The sequence below is a fragment of the Microtus pennsylvanicus genome, chromosome 1 (genome assembly GCF_037038515.1).
Source record: "Microtus pennsylvanicus isolate mMicPen1 chromosome 1, mMicPen1.hap1, whole genome shotgun sequence".
Classification (NCBI taxonomy): Eukaryota; Metazoa; Chordata; class Mammalia; order Rodentia; family Cricetidae; genus Microtus; species Microtus pennsylvanicus.
In genome coordinates, this window is record NC_134579.1 from 59,523,577 (window position 1) to 59,535,628 (window position 12,052).

The 12,052-nt window shown below is 41.4% G+C and overlaps 1 protein-coding gene across 2 annotated transcripts in view; it reads left to right on the plus strand.

The window, feature by feature from the left end:
• Nucleotides 1–212: 212 nt before the first annotated feature.
• Sec22a (SEC22 homolog A, vesicle trafficking protein) overlaps nucleotides 213–12,052 on the plus strand; it is a 60,727-nt gene continuing 48,887 nt past the window's right edge. The window contains exons 1-2 of one of the 2 annotated variants that reach the window (XM_075965363.1): nucleotides 213–252; nucleotides 7,674–7,872. In XM_075965363.1, the coding sequence (XP_075821478.1) occupies nucleotides 7,691–7,872 (182 nt within the window). In that variant the 5' untranslated portion in view covers nucleotides 213–252; nucleotides 7,674–7,690. Of the gene's footprint in view, nucleotides 253–276; nucleotides 348–7,673; nucleotides 7,873–12,052 lie in introns of those variants that run through there. The other variant, XM_075965370.1, reaches the window with a different exon arrangement.

The window sequence follows — 12,052 nt, forward strand, 5'->3', positions numbered from 1 at the left end:
TTCTGTTCTCAGGAGACTAGGCATTCTCTGGGTGCAGGTGTACAAGAACCTGCCAATCTCCGCTGGAGAGGGCGGGGACGGGGGCGGGCCTCGGAAGGGGGCGGATCATTGGGTGCTTCCCACAGAGCCCGATTGGTCCGCGCGAGCTCCGCCCGCACCAGCCACGTTGGGCAACCCCGCGGGGAGGCCACTCCCAGCCCCAGAATGCACTGCGTGGCACGTCACTCGGAGCGGCGGGTCCCAGCGCGACAGGTACTGCCCGGCCCCTCTTTCTAGCTTCCTCGGGGTCTCCGGGAGCTCTGACCGGCCGCTCGCGCCTCTCTCGGCGTTCCATCTCGTCCTAACCGGTACTGCCCGAGCTGGAGCTGGGCGGCGCTGGCCGCGGAGCTTAGAGGGCGGGTGTGCGCGTCCCGGGTCCCTGCGACCTGAGGCTGCTAGCCGCGCGGGCGGCGGTTGCTGTTTGGCAGGCCTGTCCCAGGATGGGCGGCCGGAGTAGGGGCGACTGATGGGGAGTGCGGGCACCCCGGGCCGCCAGTGAGCGGACTCCTTGGCCCCAGGCGTCAGAAGCACACGAATTCACCCGGTCTTGTAGGTGGCCCGAGAGAGCTTGAGGTGGCATTCTTGGTTCCTTTTGGGCGGGGTAGCTTGTACCAGTGGCGTACCCTGCTATTTGTGGAGTCTGAATGGGCACTGAGGTTGGAGATCGCCCACGTTGGCTCTGGGAAACCCCTTGAGGCCCTGTTTAATGGTATTTTGCGACACTATGTGGCAGAAAAGAGATCTGAACAATTGGCTCCACAAGTGGGGATCTCCGGAGGAGGCCAAACTGTAGCTTGCCTGAGAATCTCTTGTTAGTAAAAGCTGCGTAAGACTTGGTCGCCTGCTGCTTAGCTTCCGGGATCAGCAGCACTCGGGGCAGGTGGAACTCTTCAGAACCCGCCCCACCTGTGCTTAACTTAGGGCAGAGCCCGGCGTCCTTGGGTCTTAAACATTACTTAGCTTCTGGCGTGTAGAGGAAGGTTGGGAACTGAACCTGACACCCGTGACCGTGTCCAAAGTTATTGAGACATTGGGCTTTTCCAAGACGATCACATCAGTTTAGTACTTTAAAGACTGCCTCAGGTTTAAGTATTTTTAGGTTGGTGTATGAAAAACTTCTGTCAAAGATTCCTGTGACTTTCCTCTCCGCGCAGTTAAGAAGTGTGGGTATGTTTAGAGGCAATGTTTCATGGAGTTGTTAGAACCACACCCCCTACTTCTTCGTCTAGGAGTTGAACAGATGACTTAAACTTTTGGGACTTGTGTTTCCTCCAGAGCAAAGTGAAAGTAATCCCTAACCTCACAGGTTCCTGGAAGACATACATGAGGTGTGTGATGTACCTGGTCTGTAGAATGTAGGTAACCTGTCCATAGTAAGCCCAGCAAAATACTTAAATTACAGGCAGTGCCAGGTGCTTTTCATGAGTGTAGGAGGAGAAGGCTATTAGATCTTAAAGAGAACCACCTAAGATAGGGTCTACTCGTGCCGTAGTTCAGAGCTGAGGGACTTGAGGTTTGGAAAGCAAAGCTTAAGTCAAGATAATGTGTCAGGCATGTAGTAGAGCCTGGATTTAAGTCTTGAGAATATGACTTCTTTTTATTTACTTGTTTACTTATTTGTTTGTTTATTTTGCACATTGCGTTAGTGCATGAGTATGCCTGTGTGTACTTTAAAATGTGTGTTGGCACACTGGTGTGTGCAGGTGTGGATGAAGGTTGGGTGTTGATTTCCAGTGTCTTCTCTGATTGCCCTCCACTTAATTGAGATGGGGTCTTTTTGAAACCTGGAACTTTCACATCTCCCGACCTGCCTGGGAGAACTCATCTCTTTTGGGATTACCAGGTTTGCATAGTCTTCACTTAAGTTCTAGTGATCTGAATTTAAGATCTGAGCATGAGTCCTCAGGATTGCATAGTAAGTGTTTCAGACACTGAGCCATCTCCCCAGCCTGATTTGACTTTCTCATTAACATATTGTGTTGCCTTTCAAAGAAAATGTCCCCATTTATTATTATTTTAAAATGATAGCTGAGCCATGTTATGACTGAAGCCCGTAATCCCAGCACTTGGGAGGCGGAGACAGGAGGATCAGGAATTCAAGGTAAGCCTTGACTACATAGTGAGCTCAAATTAGGCTGGGACTTTATAAAACTTTGTCTAAACTGAAAATCAAATTTTAAATGTATGACTTATTTTTTGCTGTTTGTTGCTTTCCTGGTTATAGCCCAGTGATGAAGAGATGTGAGGCTTAAGTATCAGTCCTGTTGTACTAGGGTGAACTTGAGCAAGTGAGTTCAGTTTTCTCATCTATGAGATGGAAGTTATACTCACCTATCTGAACTTACGTTACTGACGTCTGCGCATGTGTTAGGACCCCTGTCTCTAGTTATGGGCATAGTCTCTTGTGGAGCTTGAGGTTTTACACATAGTGTGCATGCGGGTGCTCACAATGAAGCAAGCAGCAAAGACTGCTAGTGAGGAAGATAGACCTGGCAAAGCATCACAACAAATTCTGGTAGTCCTTTGTACTCTTTTCCTTCCTTTTCATTCAGTCTCCTGTCTGAGCATTGCAATTAATATGGTCAATTAAGTTCAATCAATCTGACTCTACCTTTAGCATCACAATTATGCAGCCAATTCTCAAATTACTCCCTTCTAATTCTCACAGATTTCAGCAATTATCAAGTTAACAAAATGACATGTAACAAGTTAGTTTTCCTAAACTTTGGTGCTATCATTAGTATAAGATGATTTGATAAGCAGAGGACCGTTTAAAAAGCAATCCTCCGAACTATTTAATATATATATAAATAGAGCAAAAATTTACTTGTTTTAACTTAGATTTTGGGGGAAAAAACCCTAATGTCTCAAAACTGATTTTGTAGATGTTATTATTAAAAATACAGGCAGCCAGTTGAGAGACTGATATTTGACAAATAAGAAATAGTACAGGTGAGATCCAGATAAGGTAAGCATCCTGAAAGTGATACTTGAGTGCTAATGCTTGAGACTTGATTAACTCAAATAAAAGATGAGTGACCCCAGCATAAAGCATCTTTGTCTTTAAAAAGATAGTGAGGGCATTTGGTTACAATGTATGTGTGAAAACTATTGTTTGAATTCTATTGTTTTGGAAATATCTTCCTGACATTTTGAGCCTCGGGTCATTGCCTGACAGTCTTCTGAAGGAGGGGTCTGCTTAAGAGGCTGATAGTGTCCTGTTGGTTGATGTTTGGGGACTTCCCTTAGTCTTTGCGGGTCTCCCTAGATTCTAATTTCAACTCTTTCCTCTACAATTGCTGCTGGAAGGAAATGCTGAGCACTCCTTGGACTTCCTGTGAGGTTTCTGTTATCTTTTCATTGTTTTTCGAGACAAGGTTTCTCTGTGTAACAACCCTAGTTGTCCTAGAACTAGCTCCTTAGATCAGCCTGACCTCGAACTCAGATCTGCCTCACACTAGCCCTTGCTTGGCCTCCATACAGGCATATTTCTGGTTTTTTGTTTTTGGTTTTTTTTTGTTTTTTTTTTTTTGTTTTGTAATATACTCCCATAAGAATCCAAAGTAAAACTTTTTTTTTTTAAAGGGCGGTATGATTTTTAAGTTGAAAGAGACCATTTATCCTAAGGTGATTAGAGTGTCTATAAATTAGTTAAAGCTTCATTGTTTATTGGATATTTATCCTAGTTGTTTCTTGGTGGTGGTGGTGGTGGTGGTATTGATCTTTTATCTCTTTAATTGGTTTGGATGATAAAAATCACTCTGGGCTGGGGGAGAGAGGTTAACTTTTTCTCCATAGAAAACAATTTTTATCTACTGATAAATAAAAACAGCCCTCTGACAACCTTTTAGGGCTTTGACAGCTGTGTTCTACATCTGTTTACTAGAAATCTATTTATTTGGTTTATTAGGAATCTCTGAATATATGTTTGTCTAAAAAAGGTTTTTTTGTTTTTTTGTTTTGTTTTGTTTTTTGGTTTTTTTGAGACAGGGTTTCTCTATAGTTTTGGAGCCTGCCCTGGAACTAGCTCTGTAGACCAGGCTGGTCTCGAACTCACAGAGATCCGCCTGCCTCTGCCTCCCGAGTGCTGGGATTAAAGGCATGCGCCACCACTGCCCGGCTAAAAATGGTTTTTAAGACAGGACTGTTGACCAAGGTTTCTGTCCCACCCAGTTCCTCAGTTTCAGTCCCAAAGAAAACACACAGAGGTCTACATTGATTATAAACCTGGTTCATCTAGTAGCTCAGGTTTCTTACTAACTCTTATAACTTATATTAGCCCATAATTCTTGTCTGTGTTAGCCACGTGGCTTGGTACCTTTCTTTGGCAAGGCAGTCACATCTTGCTTGTTCTGTGTCTGGCTTTCTCTGTGTCTGGGTGACGACTGCAGACTGAAACTTTCCTCTTCCCATAATTCCTATTGCCATGCCTCTACATCCTGTCTGGTCACCATCACCCCGCCTATACTTCCTGCCTGGCTACTGGCCAGTTAGCATTTTATTAAAAATAATACAAGTGACAGGGTACAGACCATTGTCCCACAGCACAGGACCTTGTGATATAACCCAATCTGCTCTCCAACTCATGATCCTTCTTTTTCTGCCTTCCTAAGTGTTAAGATTGTAGTTATGTGTCACTTGGTAAAAATAAGTTTTTATCCTGCTTCAAATTTTTTTTAGCTCATCACATCAGGATTTAACATATTGTTAAACTTTTATTTTTAGAAATCTTTATATTGTTGTATTCTGTCATATGGGTATACTATAATTTATTTACTTAATTGTCATTCTATATTGGATTTTTAGATTATTTTAAATTATTTGATTGTAAGGGTATCCATTTACATTTTTATCTGACTATATGATTATCTTCCTTGAGGTAAGGTTAAATTTTCTACTGAGCATAGTGGTGCACACCTGTAAACTCAGTATCCAGGAGGCTGAGTCAGGAGACCTATTGTGGGTTTGATTCAGCCTGGGCTACATAGTGAGTTCCAGGTCGGCCAGGGCTATGTAGCAAAATAAGTCTCTAAATCAGTCACCTATAATTACTATTAATACTTTTATTTTTTAACAGATTTATTTTATTTTGAATTTATTCTGTGAGAATTTCATGCAGTATATTTTGACCATATTCTTTCCCTGCTCCTCTCCCTTTTCCTCCTCCACTTCCTTACTCTCCCAACTTCATGTTTTCTGTCTCTTCCTTCTGTCTCTCTTTTCAAGATAGGGTTTCTCTGTGGATCCCTGACTGTCCTAGAACTTGATCTGTAGTTCAGGCTGGCCTTACATTCAGAGATCTGCCTGCCTCTGCCTCCTGAGTGTTGGGATTAATGTGTGCACCATCACACTGAGTTTCTCAAAAGACAAAAGGCCCACTAAAACCAAAACAACATAAAAAAAAAACAAGGAGTACCATTTGTGTTCTTGAGCATGGGGCTTGCCTGGAGTATGGTTGATACTACGCTCAGTGTCACCCCTATTGAAGAGAACTAGGTTAATCTTCTATCAGCAACTATTGATTGCTGTTAGCTTCTTGGCTGGATTTTGTCTGGCTTGAGTTTGTGCACTTCTTGTGTATGCTATCACAGTCTTTTTGAGCTCCATATGTATATCTCCTCTGTTGCATCTGTTCCTTGAAGTCATCCTCCACCCCCATCCTCTCCTACATAGTTCCCTGAGCTTTGAGGGAACAGGTAACAATGTGGGAAGTCCTTCTGTATATGTGTTGCTTTTATTGGTTAATGAATAAAGAAGCTGCTTGGGCCTATGGCAGGGCAGAATAGAGCAAGGTGGGAATTCCAAGCAGAGATAGAGGAGAAAAGAAGGTGGAGTTGGAAAGACACCATGTAGCTATCGAAGGAGACAGACACTGGAGAACCTTACTGGTAAACCATGAGCCTCATGGTGATACATAAATTAATAGAAATGGATTAATTTAAGATATAAGAGTTAGCTAGAAATATGCCTAAGCTATTGGCCAGTGTTGTAATTAATATTGTTTCTGTGTAACTATTTCTGGTCTGGGTGACAAGGAATGAACAAGCAGTCTCCGACTACAACAAATGGCGCCCATTTAGGGCTGAGTGCACCAAAGCTTCTCATTTTCTACACATTGTCCAGTTGTGGGCCTGTGTTAATTGCCATCTGCTCTAAGAAGCAGCTTCTCTGATAGGGGTTGAATTGTGCACTCTATGGGTATAGAGGTTGTTTTACTTCAGTATCCATCTAACAGAATAATAATAGTAGGTTTTCCCATAGGCCCCATGACCTATCTGTCTCAGGTTCTTGTCCTCATTAACACTGTCAGGTAGGTTCCATTTCATGGAGTGGACCTTAAATTCAATGAAAAAAAGATTGATTACTTCCATAATATTCTGCTACTATTGCCCCTCTGGTCATAACCTGTAGGCAGATCATTATTAGAGTTTGCAAGATTGCAAGCTAGGTGAAATTTACTATTACCTTTCTCCAGTAGTCTTTATAGCACTTTCTAGCACTATGAACACTGACCAGTAGGGGTGAAGCATGTGTGTGTCACAGTGTATGTGTGGAGGTCAAAGGATAACCTAAGGCAATGGTTCACAACCTGTGGGGATCAAAGAACCCGTTCACAGAAGTTGCCTAAGACCGCCAGAAAACACAGATATTACATTACAATTCATAACAATACCAAAATTACCGTTATGAAGTAGCAATGAAAATAATTTATGGTTGGGGTCACCATATGAGGAACTGTATTAGAGGGTCATAGCATTAGGAAGGTTGGAAATCACTGACTTAAGGTATTGGTTCTTGCATTCCCACCTTGAGACGGTCTCTTGCTCACTGCTGTATATACTAGGCTAGCTGGCCTCAGAGCTTCTGGGAACTCTGCTGTCTCCACCTCCCATTTACCTGTAGCAGCCCTCAGGGTCTATAGGTATTTACTTTATAACCATGTCTTGATTTTTCATGTTTTCTGGAAGCCAAACTCATGTCATCAGATGGCTTGGCCTACAAGTATTACCCACTCAGCAATCTCCCCAGAGTGAAAACGTTATTTTCAAAAGCTTGTTTGGGGCCTGGCGAGATGGCTCAGTGGTTAAGAGCGCTTGTTGTTCTTACAGAAGATCCCAGTACCCATGTAGCTGCTCACAACTATTTGTAACTCCAGTTCCAACATATCCAATGCCCTCTCTGTTTTCTAAGGGCACCAGACATGCACATAGTGCACATAACACATGTGTAGGCAAACATTCATATATATATATATATATTTTTAATATTTATTTATTTATTATGTATACAATATTCTGTCTGTGTGTATTCCTGAAGGCCAGAAGAGGGCACCAGACCCCATTACAGATGGTTGTGAGCCACCATGTAGTTGCTGGGAATTGAACTCGGGACCTTTGGAAGAGCAGGCAATGCTCTTAACCTCTGAGCCATCTCTCCAGCCCATATATATATATATTTTTTTAAAAGCTTGTTAAAGTAAAAGGTTTTTGAAGTATATTGTATCCTTATTTTTATGAATACTCTCATTACTACTAATTTAGGAAGTTTTGAAAGTACTATTATGACTAATTTAGAAAGTTTTATAAGTGCTTTGTTGGCCTTGATTTTTATTTTTTTTTATTTTTTTTTTTTAGGTCTTCTGTGGATTGAAATGTCTATGATTTTATCTGCCTCCGTCATTCGTGTCAGAGATGGACTGCCGCTGTCTGCATCTACTGATTATGAGCAGGGCACAGGAGTGCAGGAATGCAGAAAGTACTTTAAGATGCTCTCCAGGAAACTTGCACAACTTCCTGATAGATGTACACTGAAAACTGGACATTATAACATCAAGTAAGAATGTTATGGAAGTTTTTGTCATTAGTCACTTGCCTAGAGGTTGTTACTTTAATGAAATTTAAGTGGTTGCAATAGAAATACATGTTTTATTAACTCAGGAGAACTTGCAAGTCAACAGTCATATTCTGAATTTACACTAAGTAGAAGTCCTGATGTTAGCAACCTTTTTGCAGATTCTCTGGATTTGATTCTGGCTTTAGAAAACTTTATTTTTGCACATAATGCTTCTTATAAATTGTCCACTAAGTATTAGAGTATTCTTACGTGCTCAAGATTGTAGCAGGCAAATTGTTTGGGAAAATGCTAATAAGTAAAGTTTTATCCTCTTGGAAGGGCAGATTATCCATCTGTCTATCCTTTAAGACTGGGTGGCCGGGCGGTGGTCGCGCACGCCTTTAATCCCAGCACTCGGGAGGCAGAGGCAGGAGGATCTCTGAGTTCGAGACCAGCCGGGTCTACAGAGCTAGTTCCAGGACAGGCTCCAAAGCCACAGAGAAACCCTGTTTCGAAAAACCAAAAAAAAAAGGGGGTGATAGGATAGAGTGTGACTGTGGTGATTGAGTCCTCCAGGAAGAGTGAGATTTGACCAGAAATTATAAAAATGAAAAGGAAGGCAGTTACATGAAGGGTTCTATGAATAAGGAGTAAGGCTGGAGCAACAGCTAGTGGAGAAGCCCTTTAATACATCTTAAAAGATAGAAGTAAAGCCAGTGGTGCTGAAGCATTGTGGGGAATTGGTCAAATAGCAGAACTTGGGGTCAGAAAGATAGAATTGGGACAGGTCTTTTAGGGTCCTCTAGGCCATGATGAATCTGTTACTTTATTAATCCTAATGCAGCAGGAACTTATTGGGGAGTTTTATGCTGGAGAATTGTATGATCTGGTTTTAGCTCTGAGTAGGTTGTACTAGCCACTTTCAAGAGTGTAAGGGAGACTGTGTAGAAATAGAGTGATGGGTAGGAGAGACTGTTAGAAATGATGACTACAGCTTGACTGGGGTGATAATAAAGAGGAGTAGTTGGATTTGGGTTACATTTTGGGCCTAACACCCATACATGGTCCTTATAGACTTTAAGAATGTGAAGGGAAAAGAAAAGAATCATATGTAGATTTTTGGCCTTAGAAACTGCATGTATAATGAGGCTAAAATTAGAAGACTAGAGAGGTTAATTGCATTTCATTGATAAAAGTTCTGTTTGGACATGTTAAATCTGAGATTCCCATTAGCCATTCCAGGGGCACAGTTGGCTGAATGTGTGATCCTGAAGCTTGTCCTGAAAGAGGACAGATGTGGGAGATTTAGATTTGGAAGCCAGTTTATGATTTGTAATTATGTGAAAACAAATGAGATCGCTTTGAACAGCATCCATATGAAACAATTAGAGATCAGTTAACTTGGGGGTCTGTGATGCTAATTTGAACATAGAAGGAAGCCAGATAATGGCATGGTCCATGTAGGCTATATGAGCAAAGTGTTTTATTATTATTAAGATAAGACTCTTATGTTTTGAAGAATTAAAATTCACCTAAAGCAGGACATCCAAGTTTAGGGAAGGGAGGCAGAAGCAGCAGTATGTGCTGCTGCATGGCTTGCAAGTGTGCTAAGTTGTCTGACGTGGTGCTAGGGGATGAAGATTGCAGGTAGCTATGAGACAGGTTTGATACCTAGTGTGGGACCAGATCCTGGATTGCTCTGAAAGTTCAGATTGAGGGAAGTTTTTTTGATATAGTAGGTTGTATGTAGCTTAGTGCTACAGGTTTGAAGGAAGAAAGTCACTTGGTTAAAAAACAAGCAAGCAAAGGTGGGAAGTGGCTTATGTCTTCACTCTGCACTCAGGAAGCAGAGCTAGCAGATCTATAAGTTTCAGACCAGCCAGGACTACATAGTGAGGCTGTGTCTCAAAAACAAAACCAACCAACAAAACAAAAACCTAAGACCATAGAACATGGAGTAAAACAGAAAGTTTAAGAGAAATAAGGCTCAGAGGTCAACTTGGTACTACAGTGTGAAGTAGGAAAATAAATGTACAATTGAGAAAGAAAATGTTGAACAGGAATAATGGTCAAGCCTGCTGAGGTGGAATACTGGAGATGAAGCTGTAGAATCGAACAGCCCTTGGAGAAGGATTGTTTAGGATGTGAGGAGAGGAGATGAAGTCCCATGTAAGTTGGTTTTTTTTTTTGTTTTGTTTTGTTTTGTTTTTTGAGGCAGGGTCTCACAGTGTAGTCCTGGTTAGCCTTGAACTCACTCTGTAGAACAGCCTGGCCTGGAACTCAGAGATCTGTCTGTTTCTGACTTCCCAGTGCTGGGATTAAAGGTGCAGGCCACCATACCTGGCTTTTATGAGATCTTTCCAATTGAGAGAATCTAGTGGAAGGGTGATAGGGATTTTAGAACCATTTGCATAGATCCAGTTCAAAGTTTGAGGGTAGAAATGTCCCCTGAATATAGAGAGGGCTGGAATAGAACTTTAGAGAATGTCCACAATTATTTGAATCACTTAAGAACTGTAAAATAATCGGATGTTACATTTAATTGGAGTTTTGAGGATTTACCTATAAAATAACATATTGATGGTAGTGGTTAAATTGTATCCAAAATGATGCTTTAGCCTGCTTCTACTTAGAGAAAGACAAGGACTTGAAACATGAAGCATTTAGGTAGCAGGCCTTTATAGTGCCTGCTGTCACTTTCAGTTCCATTTGTTTTCAGGCAGTGGGATAAACATGTCAAAGTTATTGGAGATTGGCTTGAAGTATATGTTAACACTGGAAACTACCTGGTATTAAAAAATAAATCTTTTTGTTTTTGTTTTGCTCTATTTTCTTAAAAGCAATTTAAATGCACTAAATTTTTTACTATGTCCCAATTCTATTTAATTATGAATTTTAGATTTTCTATCAGTTATTTTAACCCTATCTTATTCTACCACAAAGGATTTGGGACAATTTTCAAATACATTAATTCAGGAGGCCAGATGAAGAATCAGACTCAAGGACTAGATTTAGGAGAATAAAAACAGAGGTAACCCTTTCTGGAGATGCAAACACATGGCCTGTGCATTTGTTAGAACAGACCTGCAAGTGCTGTTCTGAATTCCTTGTGTCCAAGGCAAGGTAGGAGATCCAGTCAGTAGACAGTCATGGATTCAGTTTCCTGTTTCTGAGACCTGATGCCCATAAAAGGGGCAGCATTTGGCTAGCATTTCTCAAGTAGATATGGTAGTGAGCCTTTTGTGACTCTTTTCTTATATTCCTTGGTATAAGGACATGACATGATATGAAATTTATTTTTTAGATTGGTTCATTGATTTGGTTGCATTATGGCTTTAAAATTTTCTTTTATATTTACTTAGTGAATGGGTGTGTGTGCTCATAGATGGTGTGTTCACTGTTGCCAGCATGGCATATACCACATTCAAAGGTCAGAGTACTGTTGGGAGTTGGCTCTCTCCTTCCACCATGTGTCTTTCAGGGATCCAATTCAGGTCATCAGGCGTGGAGCCAAGTGTCTTCACCCGCTAAGCCATCTCGCTTTTTGATTGCACATGATTTTTTTTTTGGAGGGGGGGGAGTTCTCTGTAGCTTTGGAGCCTGTCCTGAAACTTGCTCTTGTAGACCAGACTGGTGTCAAACTCACAGAGATCCGCCACCTCTTCCTCCCTAGTGCTGCGATTAAAGGCATGCACCACCACCACCCAACTTCAGACAGTATCTTACTGTGTGCCTTAGCTTACTTTAAATTTGTGATGATCCTCCTGTTTCTGCCTCTTGAGTGCTAGAATTACAGGCATTGTGCCTGGCAAAACAAAAATGACAGAGGTTAGGAATGGGATAAGTCAATAAGGGTCCAATCTAGCCTGATCCAAGAATATGGTTCAGATATATTTAAATGCATAAATTGCATAACTTTTATAACCAGGCATAAAAAACATCTCTGCATGTTGTTTTTGTAGTCAAGCTTTTAAAAGGGGCTGGAGAAGAGAACTTTTAACTGTGGTTGCAGAGTATCATGTATTTTTTTCATTAATAAGAGATTCTGTTGGTTGGCTTCTAGACTGTTAGGGGTATTCACAGTATGTAGCAGCGAATTCAGTCTGATATAAAATGGCAGTTTATTTGTATTACTTGACTTAACATTTTTTTTGTTTCAACCACTTTATCAAGGAAGTGA